Consider the following 26252-nt stretch of genomic DNA (forward strand, 5'->3'; position numbering starts at 1 on the left):
ATCCTCCCCAGAACTTAGAACAGTGCTTTGCACATAGTAAGCACTTAACAAATACCATCATTATTATTACTCAATAAGTAAAATTGATTGATTGATTAATGGGAAGTCTCTTCCAGCTCTGTAAAGTTATGATTTCATAGTTTTTTCTGCTCTGGAATGCAAAACCCAGTGACAATGGAAAACCTCCTGGTATAGGCCTGAATTTTGAATTTGACTCATTTGAAGGGTCTAGATAGTCTAACTTCCCTGTTAGAATGGAAGCTCCTTGAAGACAGGGATTAGAATACCAACTGCATTGTACTCTCCCAAGAGCTAGTACAATGTTCTGCACCCAGTAAATACTCAATAAATACCACTGTGTGATTGCATGTTTCCTCAGGCATAAAAGAGCCCTGCCCCAATGCTCTGTCTCTCTGGCTCCTTTGGCCAACTAAGCTTTTTGACCCTGCCAGACAGTGAAAATATGTATGCCTGGGCTACCCTGACTAGGGCCTGGGCTCTAATCCCAGGTCTGCCACTTGTCTGCTCTGTGGCCTTGGGCAAGCCACTTCCCTTCTATGTGCCTCAGTTACCTCATGTTTAAGATGGGAATTAAAACGGTGAGCCTAATGTAGGACATAGACTGTGTCCAACCTGATTACCCCGTATCTACCCCAGTGCTTAGAACAGTACCTGGCACATAGTAAGTGCTTAACAACTACCATGACCATCATTCTCATCCTGCATTGCAGTGGCTCCAGGTTGGAGAACCGGGAAGAGAGCCAGGAGTGAATGGGCAGGGGAACTCCTCTCTGTTCTTGAAAGAACAAATGGGCAAGGATCCCATATTAGGGGAAGACAAAAACAGCAGGGAGAGCAGAAGGACTAGCTTTTTAAAGGGCCGGGATGCTCACTGAGGTTGTGCTTCTCTTATTGGAACACCGCTGAATGCTGGCACATCTCAGCGGTCCCAGCTTGGCTTGGAAATAGGCACTTGATAGCTGTGCGTGGGTACAGCTTTGGTACCTTGGCTGAGCCCGATGTTTAGCTGGAGGTTGTTTCTAGGGAAAGCAGGACTGATGTCCCAACTTGCATCTGAATGCTCTCGTTTCAGATTGAGGAAGTTTCTGAATGCTCTTGTTTCAGATTGAGGCAGTTTATCCTGCATTTGAAATAGGTTGTAACGGCATAAGAAACATCCTGGTCCACAGTCAGTGCTTTGTAGAGTGTCTGGCATATAGTAAGTGCTTAACAAATACTATTTTATTATCATGAATATCTTCATCATTAATGGTATTTACTCAGCACTTACTGTGTGCAGAGCGCTGTGCTAAGTGCTTGGGATAGTATAATTCAATGGAGAGGACACATTCTCTGCCCACAAGGAGCTTACAGTCTGGAGGGGGAGACCCAGTCATGAGCAACATCTGCCGGGCACCAAATCCCAGACATTCCCATCCCCTTGCAAGACCAGAGTATAGGCCCAGGGAAATCAGTTGAGAACCACAAGAACCAGTTCTGATCCCACTTCCTGATTTGAACACTGCCTCTTGTGAATTTGCATATAATAATAGTAATAATAATAATGGTATTTGCTAAGCGCTTACTATGTGCCAGACACTGTACTAAGTGCTGGGGTAGATACAAGCTAATCAGGTTGGACGCTGCCCCTGTCCCATGTGGGGTTCACAGCCTCAATCCCCATTTGACAGATGAGGGAACTGAGGCTCAGAGAAGTGAAGTGCCTTACCCAAGGACACACCGCAGACAAGTGGCAGAGCCATAACTAGAACCCATGACTTTCTGACTCCCAGCCCGTGCTCTATCCACGATGCCATGCTGCTTCACCATAGGACCTAAAGAAGTAAACAGAAAAGGAAAAACAAAATCCCCATCCCAAATTAGTCAAACAGTGATATTCATTAAGCAGTTATTGTGTGCTTAGCACTGTCCTAAGGATTTGAGAGAGTTCAATACAAGTGACCACTTGTATTGTGACAAGTGACCCTTTCAGGGTCGCACCCGGAGAGTTTCCACTACTCTACCAGTCATGACTAAAGGAGGGAGTGTCAAACAGAGGCCTGTCCATTCTATTCCTAGCTTGAGCAATGGCTAGTGAGAGGAAGGCTATCTGCTACAAGTCAAAACTTCCCCATGCTGGGCAGCAGTGGCAGGGGGCAGAGTCGTTTTCAATGTGGAAGGAGGCAATGGTAAAACACTTCTGTATTTTCACCAAGAAAAATCTGTGGATACACTACCAGAATGATTGCAGATGGAAGTGGGGCATTCTGGGAGAGATGTGTCCATGGAGTAACTATGGGTTGGACACAACGACTTTCCCATCACTATTGACGGCACTACCAACCTTCCCGTCTCACAAACCCGCAACCTTGGTGTCATCCTCGACTCCGCTCTCTCGTTCACCCCTCACATCCAAGCGGTCACCAAAACCTGCCGGTCTCATCTCCGCAACATTGTCAAGATCCGCCCTTTCCTCTCCATCCAAACCACTACCCTGCTCGTTCAAGCTCTCATCCTATCCCGTGTGGATTACTGTATCAGCCTCCTCTCCGATCTCCCATCCTCCTGTCTCTCCCCACTTCAATCCATACTTCACGCCGCTGCCCAGATTGTCTTAGTCCAGAAACGCTCTGGGCATGTTACTCCCCTCCTCAAAAATCTCCAGTGGCTACCAACCAACCTACGCATCAGGCAGAAACTCCTCACCCTCGGCTGCAAGGCTGTCCATCACCTCGCCACCTCCTACCTCACCTCCCTTCTCTCCTTCTGCAGCCCAGCCCGCACCCTCCGCTCCTCTGCCACTAATCTCCTCACTGTGCCTCGTTCTCGCCTGTCCCACCATCGACCCCCGGCCCACGTCATCCCCCTGGCCTGGAATGCCCTCCCTCTGCCCATCCGCCAAGCTAGCTCTCTTCCTCCCTTCAAGGCCCTACTGAGAGCTCACCTCCTCCAGGAGGCCTTCCCAGACTGAGCCCCCTCCTTCCTCTCCCCCTCCTCCCCCGTCCATCCCCCCCATCTTACCTCCTTCCCTTCCCTACAGCACCTGTATATAGGTATATATGTTTGTGCATATTTATTACTCTATTGATTTATTTTACTTGTACATATTTATTCTATTTATTTTATTCTGTTAATATGTTTTGTTTTGTTCTCTGTCTCCCCCTTCTAGACTGTGAGCCCACTGTTGGGTAGGGACCGTCTCTGTATGTCGCCAACTTGTACTTCCCAAGTGCTTAGTACAGTGCTCTGCACACAGTAAGTGCTCAATCAATATGATTGAATGAATGAATGAACTTGACTGCATAAGACAACAACAACAATATAAGTGGTAGACAAGATTCCTGCCCTTGGTGAATGTTCTATCGTTTTTAGAATTTCATTACAATAACTGGTATAGCATGACAGGGAACGGGTCTACCAACTCTTGTCTTGTAGTCAGTCAGTCAGTTGTATTTATTGAGCGCTTACTGTGTGCAGAGCACTATACTAAGTGTTTGAGAGACACATTACCTGCCCAAAGCAAGCTAACAGTCTAGAGGGGGAGACAGACATTAATATAAATAAAGAAAATTACAGGTATGTACATAAGTGCTGTGGGGCTGGGAGGGGTGATGAATAAAGGGAACAAGCCAGGGTAACAAAGAAGGGAAGCACTGCGGTAGATATGCTGTTAGAGAAGCAGCGTGGCTCAGTGGAAAGAGCCTGGGCTTTGGAGTCAGAGGTCATGGATTCTAACCCTGGCTCTGCCAACTGTCAGCTGTGTGACTCTGGGCAAGTCACTTAACTTCTCTGTGCCTCAGTTACCTCATCTGTAAAATGGGGATGAAAACTGTGAGCCCCCCGTGGGACAACCTGATCACCTTGTAATCTCCCCAGCGCTTAGAACAGTGCTTTGCACATAGTAAGCACTTAATAAATACCATCATTATTATTATTATTATTAAGGGAGTGGGAAAAGAGGAAAGGAGGGCTTAGTGTAGTGGACAGAGCAAGGGCTTAGGAGTCAGGAGGTCAGGGGTTCTAATCCTGACTCCGCCACACAGCTGCTGTATGACCTTGGGCAAGTCACTTCACATCCCTGGGCCTCAGTTGCTTCATCTGTAAAATGGGGATTGAGACTGTGAGCCCCTTGTGGGACTGTGTCCAACCGGATTTACTTATATCCATCTCAGTACTTAGTACAGTGTCTGGCACAAAGTGCTTAACAAATACCACAGTTGTTACTATTATTATCATTCTTATTATTATTGCTCTCCCAATCTCTTAGTACAGTGCTCTTCATGAGGTAAGTGCTCAGTAAATCTCATTGATTGATAGCCCCACCCCCCCCACCCCAGTAAGGCTCTTTACTGCCTGCTATTTTTTTATTATGGTGCAATTTGACCTCCTTACAGTCCAGATTCAACTATCCAGCCTCCCCTCACTCCAACCCTTGGGCTCTTCTCTCCTTTTGTAAAGTCCTTCCACCATGAGAGAAAATTACCTAAAGTAGAGGTCTCTTATAATCCCAACCTGCAGCTAACCTGGGGAAGGGACACTGAACAGCCAGGGATCTCTTAACTATAACACATAAACTTGAAAAAAAAAAAAACAAATGAGAGGAGAAAAACAGTCTTTACTGGCCACTTATGTTGAAAACCAGAGAGCTGGCTTGTGGACCTGAGGATTTGAACCGTGAAAAGGGGCTACTGGAGGGGGTGCCAAGGACTAGGTGGGCTTTACAAGGTCCCCACTGGAATTGATGTTAATAATAGTAATAATGATAGCATTTAGTAAGTGCTGACTATGTGCAAAGCACTGTTCTAAGCGCTGGGGAGGTTACAAGGTGATCAGGTTGTCCCATGGGGGGCTCACCATCTTCACCCCCATTTTACAGATGAGGGAACTGAGGCCCAGAGAAGTTAAGTGACTTGCCCAAAGTCACACAGCTGACAATTGGCAGGGCTGGGATTTGAACCCATGACCTCTGACTCCAAAGCCCCAGCTCTTTCCACTGAGCCATGCTGCTTCTCTGTTGTGAGACAATTCACAACAGGGGGAGGCTACTCTGAAAATTCAAAAGGAGGTGGGTGTTCTTCACTTAGCTAGCTAGAGCAATGCTGTTCCCAGTAGGTAAAACCACATGATTTAAAATTTGCCAGGCGAACTGCAGGACGGAGTCTCAGTGCAATGAAGCAGTGCAGCCTAATGGATAGAGCACAGGTCTGGAAGTGAGAAGGACCTGGGTTCTAGTCCCACCTCTGCCATTTGTCTGCTGTGTGACCCTGGGCAAGTCACTTAACTTCTCTGGGCCTCAGTGAACTCATCTGTAAAACAGAGATTAAGATTGGGAGCCTCATATGGGACACAGACTGTGTCCAACCTGATTACCCTGAATCTACCTCAGCACTTAGAACAGTGCCTGAAACATAGTAAGTGCTTAACAAGTACCATAAAAACATGATATGGTCCATTTCTGAATTCCTCCCCTTTCTGGACAAAACCCACAGGAATATCTGTCCATGTGGAGGCTGGTGAGGCAGAGGAGAGTAGGCTGTTAATAAATACCACTATTTTCCTTTCATCCACGCCCCTGGCCCAAAATGGCATTGCTTCGTGAGGCAATCAATCAATGTTATTTATTGAAATCTTGCTGTGTGCATAGCACCGTACTAACAGCTTGTCGGTCCCACCTTCACAACATAATCCACCCTTTCCTCTCCATCCAAACTGCTACCATGTTAGTACAATCACTTATCCTATCCTGCCTGAATTACTGCATCATCATCCTGGGTGAGCCTCCAGGCTTCTGTCTCTCCCCATTTCAGTCCATATTTCCCTCTATTGCCTGGATCATTTTACTACAGAAACATTCAGGACATGTCACCCCACCCCTCCTTAAAAATCTCCAGTGCTTGCCCATCGAACTCCATCCCAAGTGCTTAGTACAGTGCTCTGCACACAGTAAGCGCTCAATAAATACGATTGAATGAATGAATATCTAGCAAAAGTTCCATTGACTTCAAAACATTCCATCACTTTGCACCCTTCTACTTCACCTCTCTTCTCTCCTTCTACAACCCACACTGCACACTTCACTCTTCTAGTGCTAACCTTCTCATGTGCCTCGATCTTGCCTGTCACACCAGCGACCTCAGACCTCTGGCCTGAAATGACCTCCCTCCTCAAATCCGACAGACAACCACTCTCCCCTACTTCAAAGCCTTATTGAAGGCACATCTCCTCCAAGAGGCCTTCCCAGACTAAGCCCCACTTTTCCTCATCTCCCACTCCCTTCTGCATCTCCCTGACTTGCTCCCTTCGCTCCTTCCCCCTCCCAGCCCCACAGCACTTAGGTACATATCTGTAATTGTATTTATTTGTGTTGATGTCTGTCTTCCCATCCTCTAGACTGTAAGCTCACAAAGGGCATGGAATGTCACTTGTTGCACTGTACTTTCTCAGGTGCTTAGTACAGTGCTCTGCAATAGTAAGTGCTCAATAAATACCATTAAATGAATGAATGAATGAAAGTATAATATATGTTGTGAGTTGGTAGAGACAATCCCTGCCAACAGGGAGCTTACAATCTGGAGGAGGAGACAGACATTAAAATAAAATCACGGCTAGGGGAAATGGTAGAGTGTAAGGATACACACATAAATGCTTTGGAGCTGGGGGTGGAGTGAATATCAAGTGCTTAGAGGGTACAGATTCATGTGCAAAGGCTACAAAGAAGGAAGGGGTGCAGGGGGAATGAGAGCTTAGTCAGGGAAGGCCTTTGGAGAAGACTTGATTTTGGGAGGACTATGAAGGTGGGGAGAAAAGCAGAAATTAAGTGGTGCGGTTTAACTTCTACTGAGCGGCAGCATATCAACCAGCAGGAGGTTAAGCTTAAGAGAATGGGTATGACGAGTAGTGTGGCTCAGTGGAAACAGCACAGGCTTTGGAGTCAGAGGTCATGGGTTCAAATCCCAGCTCCGCCAATTGTCAGCTGTGTGACTTTGGGCAAGTCACTTAACTTCCCTGTGCCTCGGCTTCCTCATCCGTAAAATGGGATTAAGACTGTGAGCCCCCCATGGGACAACCTGATCACCTTGTATGCCCCCAGAGCTTAGAACAGTGCTTTGTACATAGTAAGCGCTTAACTTGACAAATACCATCATTATTATTATTATTATTATTATGAGGATGATAAAGAGAAGCAGCATGACAGTGGAAAGAGCATGGGTCTCAAAGTCAGAGGATGCAAGTTCTAATCCTGCCTCTGTCAACTTGCTGTATGAATTTAGGAAAGTCACTTAAATTCTCTGTGCCTCAGCTTCCTCGTCCATAAAATGTAGATAAAATATCTGTTCCCCCTCCTGCTTAGATTATGAGTATCATGTGGGACAATGCTGGGTCAAACCTGATTACTTTATAATTACCGTGTCTATCAACTCTGTTGTATCTTATTATCTCAAGTGCATTGTACTCTCCCATAGTGTTCTGCATATAGTAAGCTCTCAATAAATACAAGTGATTGATCTACCCCAGCTCTCATAAAAGGTAACACATAGTAAGTGCTTAATAAATCCCATATTAAAAAAGGAGATTGAGTTCACTGAGTTTGGCAAATAGTTAAAAAAAATGTTGCCTATCAGCCCCAATTATTCCCTTCTTTACCAACAAGAATTAGAAAAATCCAGTTTCCCATCCATCTCAGTAACACGCAGAGCATGAGTATTGTCAGAAAGTGATACTCTCTCTGCTGACATGTCCCCCACTACATTGCCCAGACCAAAGAGCCTGGTAAATAACCAGGAACCCTGGTAGTTGGGGAAGAGCAGCAGCTATGCCTCTTACAAATCTGGGGATTCAAGAAAATGCCCATGTGGAATGGTGTCCCAGGAAATGAAGGTCAGAATGGCGGGCGGGAAGGAAACCGAAAATCCGTAGAACATTCCAAATTGTGGCCTACTGCAGAACATGGTGGAATGAGTCTCTGTTGCAGGAACAGCTAAAAAAGAACTGGGGCGGTGGGGCAGTCACGGTTCAAAACCAATCGGCAATGTAATGTCAGGATTAAAATTCCATCATAATACTTGCAGGTTCAAGAGTTGAGATGCAATGTATCATACTCTACACTGGATGACCTTGTAATAATAAAAATAATAATAATAATGGCATTTATTAAGCACTTACTATGTGCAAAGCACTGTTCTAAGCGCTGGGGAGGTTACAAGGTGATCAGGTTGTCCCATGGGGGCTCAAAGTCTTAATCCCCATTTTACAGATGAGGTAACTGAGGCCCAGAGAAGTTAGGTGACTTGCCCAAAGTTACACAGCTGACAATTAGTGGAGCCAGGATTTGAACCCATGACTTCAGACTCCAAAGCCCGGGCTCTTTCCACTGAGCCATGCTTCTTCTCTGTAGAAGACCACAACCATTTTTGCTCTCTGCACTTTAAAATGGGTAAGCGGCTTATCCCTGCACTCTAAGCTCCTTGAGGGCAAGGATCGTATCTACCAACCGTGTAGTTCTGTACTCTCCCAAGCACCATTTTTAGATTAAGAATGTAAGCTCCTTGAGAGCAGGGATCATTCATTCATTCAATTGCAATTATTGAGCACTTGCTGTGTGCAGAACACTGTACTAAGTGCTTGGGAAGTACAATTCAGCAACAAATAGGGACAATCCCTGCCCACAATGGGCTCACAGTCTAGAAGTGGGGAAACAGACATCAAAACAAGTGAACAGGCATCAGTAGCATCACTATAAATAGAATTACAGATATATGCATATCATTAATAAAAATCAATATAATTATAAATATTTACATATATACACAAGAGCTGTGGGGTGGGGGAGTTGGAGTGGGTCGGGCAGTGGGAAGGGGAGGGAGAGCAGAGGAAAAGGGGGGCTCAGTCTGGGAAGGCCTCTTGGAGGAGGTGAGCTCTCAGTAGGGCTTTGAAGGGAGGAAGAGAGCTAGCTTGGCAGATGTGTGGAGGGAGGGCATTCCAGGCCAGAGGTAGGATATGGGCCAGGTGTTGATGGCAGGACAAGCGAGAATGAGGCCCAGTGAGGAGGTTAGTGGCAGAAGAGCAGAATGTGCGGGCTGGGCTATAGAAGGAGAGAAGGGGGGTGAGGTAGGAAGGGGCAAGGGGATGGTGAGCTTTGAAGCCAATAGTGAGGAGTCTTAGGAATAGTGAGGATCATGTCTTCCAACTCTATTGTATTAACTAAAGTGCTTAGTACAGTGCTCTGCACACAGTAAGCGCTCAATAAATGTCATTGATGAGTGTATTGATTGATTGATAGGAGGTGGCCCAAAAAATAGGGGTAAAAATGATTGAAAGAGGAGACAACCTGTGAGGAAAAGTGAAAGGGATTGGGGTTGCTTAGCCTGAAGGAGAGTACATAATGCCTTGTTGTTGATTCTTTTTCAATGGACTTTCCCTTCAATTACCTCATTTTTCATCACAAAATCCTATGAGATAGAGATAAGCAGGTATTATTATATTCAATTTACAGATGAGTAATTTAAGGTCACAACTCCTCCAAGAGGCATTCCCCAATTAAGACTCTTTTCATTAGTTCTCTCTCCCCTCTGCATTGTGTACACTTGGACATGTGACCTTTGGGCATTTGATACTAACCTTGTCCTCAACCCCATAGCATTTACATACGTATATTTAAATTATCTATTATAAATATGTTTATATGAATGTCTGTCTCCCTCTCTAGACTGTAAGATCGTGTGGGCAGGGATATGTCTGCCAACTCTGTTGTATTGCGCTCTCCCAAATGCTTAGCACAGTGCTCTGCACATAGTAAGTGGTCAATAAATACACTGATGTTGAGAATGATGATGAAAGCTGAGACTCAGGTGAAGTCAGTCAGTCATTCGTATTTATTGAGTACTCAGCATTTGCAGACCACTTTACTCATCGCTTGGAAGAGTAAAATATAACAATATATCAAACACATTCCCTGCCCACAATGAGCTTACAGTCTAGAGAGGGAGACAGATATTAATATAAATAAATAATTCAGAACATACAATTTAAATATAAAGGGGAGATAATTCCAGACAGAAGAGAGTGTCTGAGTAACAGTTTGATAGTAGGAGAGATGAAAACAAAGCACAGCTGAGGTTAGGCTTGAAAGGAATTAGGATTTAAAACTGTGATGTAGTAGAAAAGAGCTGATAATTAGGAGAGAGCGCTGTTAGAGTGCTCTAAATACAATGATTAATAATAATGATGATGATGATGATGGCATTTGATAAGAACTTACTATGTGTCAAGCACTGTTCTAAGCTCTGGGGGAGATATAAGATTATCGGGTTGTCCTAAATGGGGCTCACAGCCTTAATCCCCATTTTACAGGTGAGGTAACTGAGGCACAGAGAAGTTAAGTGACTTGCCCAAGGTCAAAGAGCTGACAAGTGGTGGAGCCATGATTAGAACCCTCGACCTCTGACTCCCAAACCCATGGTCTTTAATGCAGGGTTTACACAGTTTAAAAATACCAACCGAGGCCGGACACCCGAAGACGTAGGTGAGGAGAGACAGACTGGTCTTTAAAGAGGTTTCTACTTGTGCAGAGAGGAATGGGAAGATACTGGAGGTTTTAGAAGACTGGCAAGATTAGCATTCATTAATTCATTCATCGTATTTATTGAGCGCTTACTGTGTGCAGAGCACTGTACTAAGCACTTGGGAAGTACAAGTTGGCAACATATAGAGACGGTCCCTACCCAACAACAGGCTCACAATCTAGAGGATGAGTTTTAAAAACCCAACTGGATTGTAGGGAAAAGGAAGAAAGAGACAGGGAGCAAGGTAGACACAGTTCAATCCATAAACCGGAGGGAACCAGAATCTGTGTGCTGGAACTTGTTTGAACCTTACAGAGAAGAAGCTGTTTCTTTCCTGGTCTCGGCAGACTCTAGGCCACTTTAAGTTCCCTTCTTCATAGGTATACAACCAGGGCAATCCACTATAAACATCTCCTTCTATATGGCAAAAAAAAAATCTTCCCAAAATGCGAATCACCCAAGGTTATTTGCTTCTTAAATAAAGCTCTAATTAGTTCACAATGCCTGATTGGTACAATTCCCAACTTAAGAAAATTCATTTTTCTTTTCTGATAAAAACTATCAGAACCAATATTTCTATTCCGGCTTCAGAAGACAGTGTTCTGATAAAGAATGGGATGGTGAATGCCTTTTCTCTCAAGAGCAAGAGTTAACCAGGATGACACTTTTTCACTGGGATAATCAGGCTTAACGTGTGATCATGGGCAAGTTCTTCACCTTTCTGTCTTTTATGTTCCTCAGTGATTAAATGGGACTGATAATGGCTGCCCACTATCTATTTCAGGGAATGCTGAGGAAGATTCATGAGCCGCTCATGTCTCTCCTCACTCCAGCAATTATGTCAGTCTGCTGCCTGGACCATTATTTTAGAAAAACATTAGTCCATGTCTCCCCACTCCTCAAGAACCTCTCATGGTTGCCAATCCACCTCTGCATCAAATAGAAATTCCTTACCACTGGTTTAAGATACTCATTCACTTCTCCTCTTCCTACCTTCATTCAATTCTCCTCCTCCTCCTCACCTCTCTGATTTCCTACAACTCAGCCCACACATTTGACTCCTCTAACACCAAACTACTCACTGGACCTCCATCTTGTCTATCTCACCACCAATCCCTTGCCCACATCCTCCCTTGGGACGGGAACTCCCTCCCACTTCATATATGACAGACCACCACCCTCCCCACTTCAGAGCCTTATTAAAATCACAAGTCCTCCAAGAGGCCTTCCCCAGTTAATCCTTCCATTCTCCTACTTCCTCTCCCTTTCGCTTATCCTTTAAACACTTGATAGTCAACCCATATTCAGCTCCACAGCACTTATGTTTATATCTGCAATTTATTATACTGTCTGTCTCCACCTCTAGCCTGTGAGCTCCTTTTGGGCAGAAAATAAGTTCGCCAACTCTGTTGTACTCACCCAAGTGCTTTGTACAGTGCTCTGCAAACGGTAAGCATTCTATATGTATCACTGATGATTGATAAAGTATTCTGATGACAATCAGAGAAAAATGAACAATGCAAGATTTAAGATTAGGAATAAAAGGCTTCTTATCCTTTTTTTGCACTCTCTCAAGCTAAGTAACAGCACCTCACACTCAGAAGACACCCAAATACCAGTGATGTCATAGCTATGAATTGCAGCATAGCCTAGTCCGTGACTGGGAATGAGGAAACATAAATTTGATTTTCAGCTCCACTTCTGGCCTATCGTTTATCTTTGGGCAAGTCTCTAAACCTCTCAATTCTTTAGCTTCCTCATCTCTAAAATGGGGAGAGGATAGATTGTGAGCTGCAGGTGGGAAAGGGACTATATTTGATCACATAGCTCAGTATCTAACCCACCACTTAGCACATAATAATGATGGCATTAGTTAAGCACTTACTATGTGTGAAGCACTGTTCTAAGCACTGGGGGGGATACAAGGTGATCACGTCCCACGTGGGGCTCACAGTCTTAATCCCCATTTTACAGATAAGGTAACTGAGGCTCAGAGAAGTTAAGTGACTTGCCCAAGGTCACACAGCAGACAAGTGGTGAAGCCAGGATTAGAACCCATGACCTCTGACTCCCAAGCCTGTGCTCTTTCCACTAACCAATGTACTTAATGGATGCTATCATTATTAGATGTTGAGGCCAAAAGTTCCACAAGCTCAGAAATCATGACTCTTACTTCTAATTACTTCTCCTATATGTTTCTAAACAATTATTCCTAAATAGTGGTGTACAACAGTGGCATCTCAATAAATGTCCAAAATGCTTGAGAGGGAACATTACAGTAGAGTTGTTATGCATGTTTCTTGCTTACAGTCTAGGGTGACGATAGAGAACTTTAATGAGAAAAAGAGGAAGTTAATTTAGGTGCTATTCCCGGCTCTGCCACTTGTCTGCTGTTTGTCCTTGGGCAAGTCACTTCACTTCTCTGTGCCTCAGTTTCCTCATCTGTAAAATGGGGATTAAGACTGCAAGTCCTATGCAGAACAGGGACTGTATCTAACTTGATTAGCTTGTGTGTTTAACAAATAACTATATTTTTTAAAAAAATCCTTGGCACCGGCTGATGAGAACTTGGGAGGAATACCCCAAAGCTTTAGAGTAGAAGGGGATCAGGAGTTCCCCCAGAAGAAGCATTCTAGGTCAAGCCAGCCTTGGAAGACTTCTGAACTCACTTGACTTGACAATCTCTATATGGTACCAACTTGTACTTCCCAAGTGCTTAGTACAGTGCTCTGCACACAGTAAGCACTCAATAAATACGATTGAATGAATGAATAAAAAATGGTATTTTCGATGTCATTACATTATAATGTGTGTCTAGAATCATGCATTGGTATGTCCAGTGTTTGTTAGGGCTCTTTCAGTGGCCACTCTTCTGATGACAGGGTGCTCTGAAGATGCCTTATGTAAGCTAGTTGTGGGCAGGGGATGTGTCTAGCATTATATTGTACTCTCCCAAGTGCTTAGTATTATGCTCTGCACACTGTAAGTGCTCAATAAATATGACTGACTGACTGAAGATGGCTTAGGCTGACAGAATTTAGTTGGGAGAGGAGGTAGTTTTTGAATATGGGAAGGGCTGTGGCCTGGCATATTTGAAGGGGAAAGGAGATGGGAGCAAGGGGTTGGAGATGGGAGGCCCCTAAACCAGGAACCGTAAGAATGTTATTTTTTATTTGTTTTACAGTATTTGTTAAGAGCTTACTATGTGTCAAGCCCTGTTCCAAGCTCTGGGGCCAATATAAATTAATCAGGTTGGATCCCAGATTAAGTAGGAGGGAGAACAGGTGTTTAATCCCCATTTTACAAGTGAACCAACTGAAGGATGGAGAATTTCAGTGATTTACCCAAGGTCACATAAAGTTAATTAATTGGCAGAGTCAGGATTAGATCCCAGGTCCTCTGATTTCCAGGCCTGTGCTCCATCTACTAGGCCATGCTGCTTTGCTCAGAAGGAATGAAGACTATAATGTAGGAGTAGAAAGTTAAAAAGACAAGTTCTGTGAGAAGGAGAGTGCTCTTGTAGTTACTGACCTTTCACTTGTGCAGTTCATTCTAAGTACTAGGTATCTGGAAAAGACAGATTAAACAAATGACAAATTCCTGCCCCCTAGGAGCTTACCTGCTAATAACAGAGGCACATCTAAAATATCTGCAACTAGAGTTGGTCAAAATAAATAACTGAATAAACATATATGCATAGCTATATGCATATATGTTTATATATATAGCCCTACATATATTGGGTTAGGTTGGGTTGCATTCATATGATTGAATGAATGAATGAATGTTAGGATTTTGAATATGTGGAGAGCCTTTAGCCAATGAGAAGGAACTTCTGTTTATCATCATCATCAATTGTATTTATTGAGCGCTTACTATGTGCAGAGCACTGTACTAAGCGCTTGGGAAGTACAAATTGGCAACATATAGAGACAGTCCCTACCCAACAGTGGGCTCACAGTCTAAAAGACTGTGTTTATGGCAGTAGAAATGACCAATCACAGGAGGTTTAAGAGGAGCAAAATAGTTATGTGATGAAAATTTGGGAAAACACAAATAAAAAGTCAGAAGATCAAATTTGGTCTTTTCATCTTGCCCACTTCCTCTCACTCCTCAGTTCCACCAACCTCCTTCTCCACCCTACCTCATGTGCTCATCAACTTGGACACCCATTCAATATCATCTCTAGTCACAATCTCTGACCTCACCAACTTTAGAATTCCTCCCTATGACCATAACCTCCTGTCCTGCCTTTTCTCCCCAACACACCCTCCTAGCAAATCTGTCCTGTTTGCCCAGAGAGATCTCTGGTCTTTCCACTATTTTGAATTTTCCAAATTTATCATTTCCCATTAGATCCTTCTCTTGCTAAAAATTTCATGTCCTCAACAATGCCCTTGCCATTGAACCTAACTCCCTCACTCCCCTAACCTTCTGCTGATCTCCAAACTGGATAACTTCCACAGAACACTTCCTCCACAAAAGCTGCAGAGCACTGCTGGCAGAAACCCAGTCACCAAACTGACCTCATTCATCTCAAATGCTTTACCTCACCTGCTTTAACTCTGCCATCTCTTCTGCCCAGCAACAATATTCTCTAGACTTTCTGACTCTCGTGCCCACTGCCTGAAACAGAAGTTTCAGTTCTTTAACTCCTTCCTCAAACCCTGTCTCCCCTTTTTGCCCAATCTCTTGCCTCTAATGACCTGGCCATGTACTTCATGAAACCATCAGGTGTGATCCCCTAAAATCTCTGCTGCTTCTCTCCAGTCTCACCCTCCTCCTGCTCCCTCTGCAACTTTCTCATCTGTCCCAGCAGTATTGCAAAAGAACTCCCACCTCCTCTTAAAACCTACCCACATCCAACCTGTCCTAACCCATCCCATTACCTTACAGATCTCTCCAATTATAACCCTATATACCTCCTGTCATTGTTTTTGAAACTCTTTGAGTGGGTTGCCGATACTCACTGCCTCAACTCCCTCTCCTGTAGTTCTTTTGACTCCCTTGCAATTTGGTTTCTGCCCCCTTCACTCCATGGAAATGGCCTTCTCTAAGGTTACTAATAACTTGTTTTGTTTTATGCTGTTGATTCATCTCCGGCCCATAGCGATGGCATGGAAATCTCTCCCAGAAAGCACCACTCATCCACGGAGTTTTCTTGGTAAAAATTGGAAATGGTTTACCATTGCCTCTTTCCATGCAGTAAAATTGAGTCTCCTCCCTTGACTCTCTCTCATGCTGCTGCTGCCCAGCACAGGATAGTTTTGACAAGTAGCAGATTGCGTTCCACTCGCTAACCACTGCCCAAGCTAGGAATGGAATGGGAATGCTTCTTCTTGACTCTCCCTCCCATAGTCGAGACTGGTAGAGTACTAGAAACTCTCCAGGTGCGACTTTGAGAGGGGATACTAAAAATTACCTTCTCCATATCTAATGGCCTCTACTCCATTCTAATCCTCCTTAACCTCTCAGCTGCCTTTGACAGAGTGATGGTGTCCATCAGGCGTGAAATGGGAGGGAGTTCCAAGACAGAAGGAAAATGTGGGCAAGGGGTTGGCAGTGAAACATACAAGTTGGAGATACAGTGAGAAGGTTAATATTACTAGAGTTAAGTGTGTTGGCTGGCCTGTGGTAGGAGGGGGAGAATAAGTGCTTTAAAACAAATGATAAGGACTTTCTGTCTGATGTGGAGATGGATGGGAAACTGCTGGAGGTTTTGACAAGGGGTCAAAAAGGGGTCCCCCTTCGTATCTGGCAGACCACCACTTTTCCCATCTTCACAGCCCTCCTAAAATCATATTTCCCCCAACAGGCCTTCCTTGACTAAGCCTTGACTTTTTCTATTCACCCTTCCTTCTGTGTCATCTATGCACTTGGATCAATATCCCTTGAGAATTTGATGCTCAGCGCACCCTTGCAATTATATCCCACTATTATAGCCCACTTTTTAACCAGAATTTATTTTAATATTTCTCTCTCCCATCTAGACTGTAAGGTCTTTGTAAGCAGGGGTTATGTCTACCAACATTATTGCATTGTACTTTTCCATCAGCACCATTATGGTGCTCTGAACACAGTAAGTGCTCAATAAATACCAATGATTGATTTATTGATTTTTTGCTCTAGGACACTCAATATGAGGAACCTAGGTCTTGGGGTAAAAACATCAAAGGAGAGGCATTGTGGTTGCTTCTACCAATTTTCCTTTTATTTTTTCTATAGTGGTGTTTTAATTCCCTAACGAGAATGGGTGGGCGAGTCCCTTCTCTGCTGACTCACCCAGATGAAATGATGTAGAAAGAAAGGTGCTTGGTCTGACTTTAGTGAGAGTTTTGGGTATCTTTGAGAATGGAGAGATTTATATCTTGCTCTTCCTGGTCTGTTTTAGAGGAATTTCAGAATGGCTAGGCTTAGAAGAATGATCATTTTAAGGAAAAATGCAAATGGAACAGAAATATTAGGTCATTATGGGCACTCAATCATTGCTGGATCATAATCAATCAATAATATTTATTGAGAACTTACTGTGTGCAGATAACTGTACTAAGCACTTGTGAGAGTACAATATAACAGACATATTCCCTTCCCACAATGAGATTACAGTATAGAGTGGGAGACAGACATTGATATAAATATAATACATCTTCTCACATATTCCCTAGGGATTTTTCTAATCCACTTGGTGATGTGTGTGTTGTGTGTGGGGGGGTGTGGGGGAGTGTATTTCTCTCTCTCTTTCTCTCCATATGTGGAGAGAGAGTTTATTGTCTATGGTGTAAATACGTGCATATGGAAATAATAATTATGGTACTTGTAAAGCACTTACTGTGTGCCAAGAACTGTTCTAAGAATTATACACATGTATACACCAAGGTCAACAAAACCTGAGCATTTATGTCCTTTATAAAAAAAAAGCACTTGCTGTGGGCAGAGCACTATACTAAGTGAATGGAAAACTACTATACAATATTGATGGCAGTCATGACCCCTGCCCATAGGGGTCTTACAGCCTGCAGTGAGAGACAGACATTAAAATAAGATACTCAGTTTTTATTGACCTTGATATTTGTACTTTATAAAATGTTTACTTTTCCTGGAAAATTTTATTCTGTTTGCTTGTTACATTGTCTGAGTCCAACAAATACTTAACAGGAATACACATTTTGTATATTTGTAGTACTTCTCAAGACAATAACTTGTGACTAAACGATGAACTTGTCTTTCAAAATATAATTTTTTATATCTTGTCATTTTGTCATTTCTTGTAATCTCCGTGTAAGCTTTTTATTTTTCATTATCTAATGTTTAGGTATGATCCGAACCGATGGCACACTTAACTCCTTTGGGATGTCCAAATGTGTTTTTCAATGGAACGGAAAGTAAGGCCAAGCACAGTTGAAAACCTGAGGTAACATATCCATGTCTGATCCGTTAATTTAGTTGGCAAATTAATTTTCAGTTGTAACGTTTTGCCAGATCTCTTGGAGAGACTCAAATTATATCCCAAGGTCCAAGTCAAGAAAACGTCTGCCAATTCTGCCTACATAAGTCCCAGAATATGCTTACATCATTTGTAGTGAAAAAAAAAAGGTGAAGATGAATCTGGTAGCCGGGCAACCGTTTTATTGGCTTAGGGACACACAGACATTAGCCATGGAAAATACCTCTTAGGCCTAATGGGCTCTGACCAGCCAGACAACACTGCCTCTTAGTCTGATAATCCAGTAAACCTTCCAGTGTCCCAAATGTCCCTGTCCACATATTACTTTCATTCCCATAAGGCAATTTTTCCCTCATTCATATTTCACAAACACATTTTATAGTGTGGGTTATGACTTTCCCCCTGTTATAATTTCATTCCATTTCCCTTATCCATCATCTTCAGCCCTCAACCATCGCTCTCTCATTAGAGTTACAATTTACAGATAATAGAACTTTGCCTTATCTAGGCCCTCAAAGGAGGTCAGGGACATCATATTCCTCACAATATCACTCTCTCTGAAAATTGTCCAAGATCATACGTCAAACCCAAAATGCTTCCCAAGCTTTAGAAACACGTCTGCCGCCTCAGTGGGCAATTCTTCTCCACCTCACTGAGCTGCTTTTTCATTTGTTTCCCAAATTGCCACTGCCAAGCTTACTTTCCTCCCCCTACTCTCCGCACCCCCTCACCAGTCCAGAATGCAAAAATACCAGTGACATATTCATCCTCACAGTAGCTCAATAACAAGGAAAGGAAGGAGGAGGAGAAGGAAGAATAGAGGCCATTTTGTCTAGATTTTACTTCTGAGGAAAGTGATCCTGGCAACAAATGGTAACTTTTGGTGGATCAACTGAGAATGACAATTTAGCAACAAATTCTGGTCCTCTGTCCTTCAAATCAAGCCTTCCCATTAAGCCAAATTTGAGCGAGGAAAATCTTCTTTGGCAGAGATCTCAAAGAAAATTAGGTTGCTCTCTACTTGGGATGGACTGACAGAGCATGAGTTAGGGAAATCAGAGGACCTGTTATATTGTACCCTTACTAGAGCTTAGTACAGTGTTCTGCACATAGTAAGTGCTCAATAAATATGATTGAGTGACTGACCTGGGCTCTAATCCAGGCTCTGCCAAATGCATGCTGTGTGACCCTGGACAAGTCACTTAACTTCTCTGTGCCTCAGTTTCCCCAAGTGTAAAATGGGAATTCAATCCTACTCCCTTCTACTTAGACTGTGACCACCATGCGGGCCGGGTTCATTGTCTAACCTGGTTGACCTGTATCTACTCCAGCACTTAGAACAGTTTTTGCCACATAGTAAATGCTTAACAAATACCATTTAAAAAAGGCTGCATCAGGGCTGAGGGATGGACTAGGAGGCTAAGTGTTTAGTACAGTGCTCTGCACACAGGAAGTGTTCCATAAATATCAGTGATTTATTGAGTCATTGCTTTTAAATGGCATATTCTATTTTCTCCTCCTGATCTCCTCCTGTTTCCTCACACCTCCTGCCTTACTTACTCCTTCCTGTTCCAGGGATTGGCATTGTAAATAGAATAGAGAAAGAGGAGACAAATTAATTCAGTGTATTCCTGCATCCCGTACCTCTACCCTTTGAATTCTATGCTCTCCACTTCTCCTGTGCTCTTCGCTAAACACAGTTGTCTCTGAAAGCTGGAGAGTTGTCATTTCTGCCTGATAGATCTCAGTTTTAAATTAACAGAGGTGTTCCTTTTTCAGGAAAATATATCTAGGTGAACTGACAAGAAGCTCTAGGCACTTTAGCCACATCTTCATCCTGGCCAACTCCACAGAGATGGACCACTTAACCTCGCCCCTCTTCCAAACTTCTCCTTCTCCGTCAACAACACCATCATCCTCTCTGTACCAGAAGCCTGAAACTTGTCCTCTTGGATTGTTTCTGTCCTAAACCTCTTACATTTAGTCTATCGCTAAACCCTGTAGGCTTTTCCCCAGTCTGTCTCTTTAACTCCAGTCAATCGCTCCTCTTCAAGCAATTTGCAGATCTCTAGCTGCCCTCATCACAGATGATAATAATAAGAATAATTATATTATTACATAATCAAGCCCTTCTTAGCACCTGGTCAGTCAGTTGTCAATCATATTTATTGTGCACTTACTGTCCGGAGCAGTGTACTAAGTGCTTGAGACAGTACAATACAAAAACAGACATATTCCCTGCCCACAGTGAGCTTACAGTCTAGAGGGAGGCCACAGACATTAATGTAAATAAATTACATTAGGATGAATAAATAACATTAATATAAATACATTAATTATTTTTAAATCCCATACATGTTATCATCTTTGGAACTTATGTATATTGGACCTACCTACACTATTTATTTACTTGTTCGTTCATCTAGTTCATCTTTCCATATTTTTACTCTGGAGTAGTGGATAGAACATGGACCTGAAAGTCAGAAGGTCATGGGTTCAAATCCCAGCTCCGCCACTTGTCTGCTGTGTGACCTTGGGCAAGTCACTTCACTTCTCTGTGGCTCAGTTACCTCATCTGTAAAATGGGGATTGAGACAGTGAGCCCCATGCGGGACAGGGATTGTGTCCAACTCGATTTGCTTGTATCCATCCCAGCACTTAGTAAAGTGCCCGGCATTCATTCATTCATTCAATCATATTTATTGAGCACATACTGTGTGCAGAGCACTGTACTAAGCACTTGGGAAGTACATGGTAAGCACTTAACAAATACCATCATTATTGTCATTATTACTCTGACCAATTATATCCTTGTTCCCCTCCTGCTCCACTATTTAGAAATTTTTTAAGTCTGCCTGTCTTCCCATTAGAATATAAACTCCATGAGGGCAGATACCAGGGCTTTCATGTGCTTAGAACAGTGCTCTGCACACATTAAAACTCAATCAATACTACTTCATTGGCTTTGATGTAGAGCTAAAATAAATGCAGACATTTACCCCAATAAGTCTACTTACCTGAATGACTCCTCCCAGGAATGAAACTGCTGCTGCCACTCCAATCCTTTGCATCTCAAAATCGGACAAACCCAATACACCAGAATTACTGGGAAGAGTGAAGTTGTGGCTCATGTGAGGAACAAGACGCTCCACCGCATTGGCAGATATTAAGGAGGTTAAAGCAAACGTTCCTAAAGATAAAGAGATGCATTAATAACAGTTTGGTCACATCCTTTCCCTCTCCAAAAGCTGAGTCAAACCCCACTTCCGACGAGAAGCCTATGCCAATTTCCTCCTTCCCCTATTTATCAGTCAGTAATATTTATTGAGCACTGACTGTATGCAGAGAACTATACTAGGTGCTTGGGAAAGTACAATACAGCAGAGTTGGTAGACACATTCCCTGCCCATATTGAACTCACAGTCTAGTGGGGGAGACAGACATTAATATAAATAAATACATTATGGATATGTTCATAGTGCTGTGGGGCAGAGGGAGGGTTGAATAAAGAGAGCAAATCAGGGCGATGCAGAAGGGAGTGTGAAAAAAAGAAATGAGGGCTTAGTCAGGGAAGGCCTTTTGGAGGAGACATGGCTTCATTAAACCTTGGCAGGTGGGGAGAGTAATTGTCTGTCAGATATGAAGAGGGAGGACTTCCAGGCTAGACACAAGATATGGGTGAGAGGACGGTGGCAAGGTAGATGAGATTGAGGTAAGGGTGAGTAGGTTGGCGTTGGAGGAGCAAAGTGTGCAGGCTGGGTTGTAGTGGGAGAACAGTGAGGTGAGGTAGGAGGGGTCAAGGTGACTGAGCACATTAAAGCTGATGGTAAGGAATTTCTGCTTGATGGAGAAGGCAGTACTAACTACTTGGGAGAGTACAATGCAACTGAGTTCGTAGGCACATTCCCTGCCCACAAGGAGTGTACAGTATAGAAGGGAAGACAGACATTAATATAAATAAATGAATTATGGCTACGTATATAAGTGCTGTGAGGTTAAGGAAGGAGTGAATAAAGGGGGCAAATCCAAATGCAAGGGTGATGCAGAAGGGAGTGGGAACAAGGAAATGAGAGCTTAGTTGGGGAAGGCCTCAACCATCGTGAGTCCTGTGAGTTCTCCCAGAATGCTTGCCACCTCTATGAAACTTAAGGAGCACTATTTCAGGAACAGCCATGGTGACTGAGGTTGGGACTATGGATTCTGAGCTTAGAGGAGCCTGAAATTCTACTCCTCTAGCCACAGTTCCCAACTGATCTTTGCTTTTTTGTCTTTATGTTGTCTTCATCTCTCCTTAAGTGTATTTCTCAAATCCCTTGTGCCCCTTTTTACTTTCAGATTGTGGGTCCTCTGATGAATAGAGACTAATTCCCACCTGTCTATTTTTCCCAGTAGTTAATGCAGGGCTCTGCACCCAATAAGCACTTAAACACTATTACTATGTTAGATAGTAACGTATCTATCAAGTTATTTCTGCATTTCATGTTCATCATTCCCAAATAGACTGGAACCTCCTTGAAGGCAGGCCTCTTCTCATACTTTCGAGACAGTGAGCCCGTTGTTGGGTAGGGACCATCTCTATATGTTGCCAACTTGTACTTCCCAAGAGCTTAGTACAGTGTTCTGCACACAGTGAGTGCTCAATAAATGACTGAATGAACGGTTTCCTTGTACAGTGTTTTCAATGCTGCTCATTCATTCAATTCATTCAATCATATTTATTGAGCACTTACTGTGTGCAGAGCAGTGTATTAAGTTTTTGAGAGAGTACAATATAACGATAAACAGACACATCCCTGCCCATAGTGAGCTGACAGTCCAAAGGACTGCTAATTCCCCTAGCATTCTAAGAACAATAATAATAATGATGGTATTTGATAAGCGCTTACTATGTGCAAAGCACTGTTCTAAGTGCTGGGGAGGTTACAAGGTAATGGCTCAGTGGAAAGAGCATGGGCTTTGGAGTCAGAGGTCATGGGTTCAAATCCCAGCTCTGCCAATTGTCAGCTGTGTGGCTTTGGGCAAGTCACTTAACTTCTCTGGGCCTCAGTTACCTCATCTGGAAAATGGGGATTAAGACTGTGAGCCCCACGTGGGACAACCTGATCACCTGATATCCTCCCCAGAGCTTAGAACAGTGCTTTGCACATAGTAAGGGCTTAACAAATGCCATTATTATTATTATTATCAGGTTGTCCCACGTGGGGCTCACAGTCTTAATCCCCATTTTACAGATGAGGTAACTGAGGCACAGAGAAGTTAAGTGACTTGCCCAAGATTCTTCATGGAGGAAACACTACCACTTTAATTTAGAACTCCTAAGGCCTTGTGGAAAAGTTTGAGAAGTATGATCGGGGGCACGTATTTCTCTGGCTCCAGCAACGAGGAAACCCTCCTGTCAGCGGACAGATGGTGTGAGGGCCAATCCAAGCCGAATGCCAGTTCTCTCAACAAACACTTTCCCGAGAACTGGCAGGCAGCACCAATTCCGCCCGCGGCACAGCCCCCGACCTCTGGCACGTGCCTGTGTTCAGAACTGATGGAATCAGTCAAGCTAAAGACAAGCTTCAATTTCCAGTTACCAGGTGGCTGAATGGGAGCCCAAGCTAACTTGACTTTTGCAGCCACACCTGGATTTTTCCCACATTCATTCCTGCCCCCTCTCTTTTCATCCTTTTCTTTTTTTTTCCTTTTCATTCTCTTTTCATCCAATTAGCTGTGTGACTTTGGGCAAAGCACTTAACTTCTTTGTGCCTCAGTTACCTCATCTGTAAAATGGGGATCAGGACTGTGAGCCCCCTGCGGGACAACCTGGTCACCTTGTAACCTCCCCAGCGCTTAGAACAGTGCTTTGCACATAGTAAGCGCTTATTAAATGCCATCATTATTGTTATTATTATTATCCTGCTCTAGCTGCGTGTGTCATTGCCAGGACCAGCCCTCCCAGGATCTCTGAAGCCTCTCGCTGCTGACAAGGTGGAGGGAAGCAGATCTTGAATGTCATTCAGGTGGAGCAAAAGCCAAGAGTGAGCTGGATACCGATTTCAGGGGACAGAGATTAGCACTCAACTTGGGCTCTGCCGGTGTCCCTTAATAATAATGATAATGATGGCATTTATCAAGCGCTTACTATGAGCAAAGCACTGTTCTAAGCATTGAAGGGGATATAAGGTGACCAGGTTTTCCCACATGGGGCTCACAGTCTTAATCACCATTTTACAGATGAGGTAACTGAGGCCCAGAGAAGTGAAGTGACCTGCCCAAAGTCACACAGCTGACAAGTGCCGCAGTCAGGATCAGAACCCACAACCTTAGCCTCCCAAGCCCAGGCTCTTTCCACCGAGCCACGCCTTAGACAATCAGTATGGCCTAGTGAAGTAAGCACATGGGCCTCGGAATCAGAGGGATCTGGGTTCTAATTTTGGCTCTACCCATTGCTTGCTGTGTGACCTTGGGCAAGTCCCTTAACTTGGCTGTGCCTCAGTTTCCTCAACTGCAAAATGGTGATACGTGTTCTCCCTTCTACTTAGACTGAGAGTCACCAGAGGGACAGGGACTGTATCCAACCTCATTAATTTGTACCTATCCCAGCTCTTAGAACAGTGTTTGACACTTAGGAAGTACGGGAAGCAGCATGGACTAGTGGCAAGAGCACGTGTTTGGGAGTCGGAGGTTGTGGGTTCTAATCCCGACTCCACCACTTAGCTGTGTGACTTTGGGCAAGTCACTTAAGTTCTCTGTGCCTCAGTTACCTCATCTGTCAAATGAGGATTAAGTCTGTGAGCCCCACATGGGACAGCCTGATGACCTTGTATCTACCCCAGCGCTTAGAACAGGCACATAGTAAGTGCTTAACAAACACCATCATCATTATTATTATTATTACTTAATAAATACCAACCCCCCCCCCCCCCAATAAATTAACAGAAACAGAGGAGTCAGGAAACCAGTTTCCCACTGCCAGTGTTGCTATCAACTGGCTGGGACATTGAGCCAGTGCTTAACTTCTCTGGACCCATTTCTACCTCTTCCAACCCCTGCCTCTCCCTGTAATATCTGCCCCTTTGAGAAGCAGTGTGACCTAGTGGAAAGAGTACAGGCCTGGGAATCAGAGGACCTGAGTTCTAATCCTGGCTCTGCCATTTGTCTGCTGTGTGTCCTTGGGCAAGTCACTTTACTTCTCTTGGCCTCGGATCCCTCATCTGCAAATGGGAATTCAACACCTGTTCTCCCTCCTACTTAGACTGTGAGCCCTATGAGGGACCTGATTATCTTTTATCTGCTCCAGAGCTCAGTATAATGCTTGATATATAGTAAGTACTTAACAAATACTACTATTATTGTTATTATTAGTATTTATGTGTAACACCTTGGAAAAAAAAACCCTTTAACACTTTATCTCCCCCTCGTCCCCCTCTCCATCCCCCCATCTTACCTCCTTCCCTTCCCCACAGTACCTGTATATATGTATATATGTTTGTACATATTTATTACTCTATTTATTTATTTATTTATTTTACTTGTACATATCTGTTCTATTTCTTTTATTTTGTTAGTATGTTTGGTTTTGTTCTCTGTCTCCCCCTTTTAGACTGTGAGCCCACTGTTGGGTAGGGACTGTCTCTATATGTTGCCAACTTGTACTTCCCAAGCGCTTAGTACAGTGCTCTGCACACAGTAAGTGCTCAATAAATACAATTGATTGATTGATTGATTGATTGATTTTCCTTTATAGTTAAAGAGGGAAGGAAGCCATGGGGACGAGAGACTTAGGACAAGGTCACCCTTATTTTATGTTGTTTCTCCAAACTAAAGACAAATGTCTGTCACAATTTTATATCTATAAGTCAGGGTTTTATTATGGAAATGGTCACATTTTATTTGGAGGCTGAAGAGAAAGTCCTCGGTCAGATGAGGAATTCATGACTAAAACAGGACTGAAGTGAAATGCTATGTAGCTGTAACATATTTTCCAAATAATTAAAAAGAAAACTTGGCTAAGGTTATATAAGGATTCAATTGCTTTGGAAATCAAAGATCATTTGAAGGCCAAGACTTAATTCTGTCATATCAGTTTATGTAGTTACCCTGAAATACAGCACTATTTCAGTGGATTTCACTAATTCAGTGGCCTAGGGAGTTCAACTTTGCCCTACATAAATAATTTTAAAATTGTGTGTCACCTAAAATTTAAATATATAGGAAACCGAAGCCGACACTCTGGATATGGGAATTTCTGGAGAAAAACA

General features: G+C 43.4%; 1 protein-coding gene and 1 non-coding gene across 2 annotated transcripts in view; both read right to left on the reverse strand.

The window, feature by feature from the left end:
- SLC26A7 (solute carrier family 26 member 7) overlaps positions 1 to 26252 on the reverse strand; it is a 167023-nt gene that overhangs the window by 107442 nt on the left and 33329 nt on the right. The window contains exon 3 of the mRNA XM_038745336.1: positions 21024 to 21196. Coding sequence (XP_038601264.1) covers positions 21024 to 21196 — 173 coding nt within the window. The remainder of the gene's footprint in view (positions 1 to 21023; positions 21197 to 26252) is intronic.
- LOC119927481 lies at positions 15833 to 15970 on the reverse strand. The gene has a single exon (XR_005450480.1). It is a non-coding gene; the product is annotated as a small nucleolar RNA SNORA7 (small nucleolar RNA).

Source organism: Tachyglossus aculeatus, chromosome 4 (assembly GCF_015852505.1).
Source record: "Tachyglossus aculeatus isolate mTacAcu1 chromosome 4, mTacAcu1.pri, whole genome shotgun sequence".
NCBI classification, from domain to species: domain Eukaryota; kingdom Metazoa; phylum Chordata; class Mammalia; order Monotremata; family Tachyglossidae; genus Tachyglossus; species Tachyglossus aculeatus.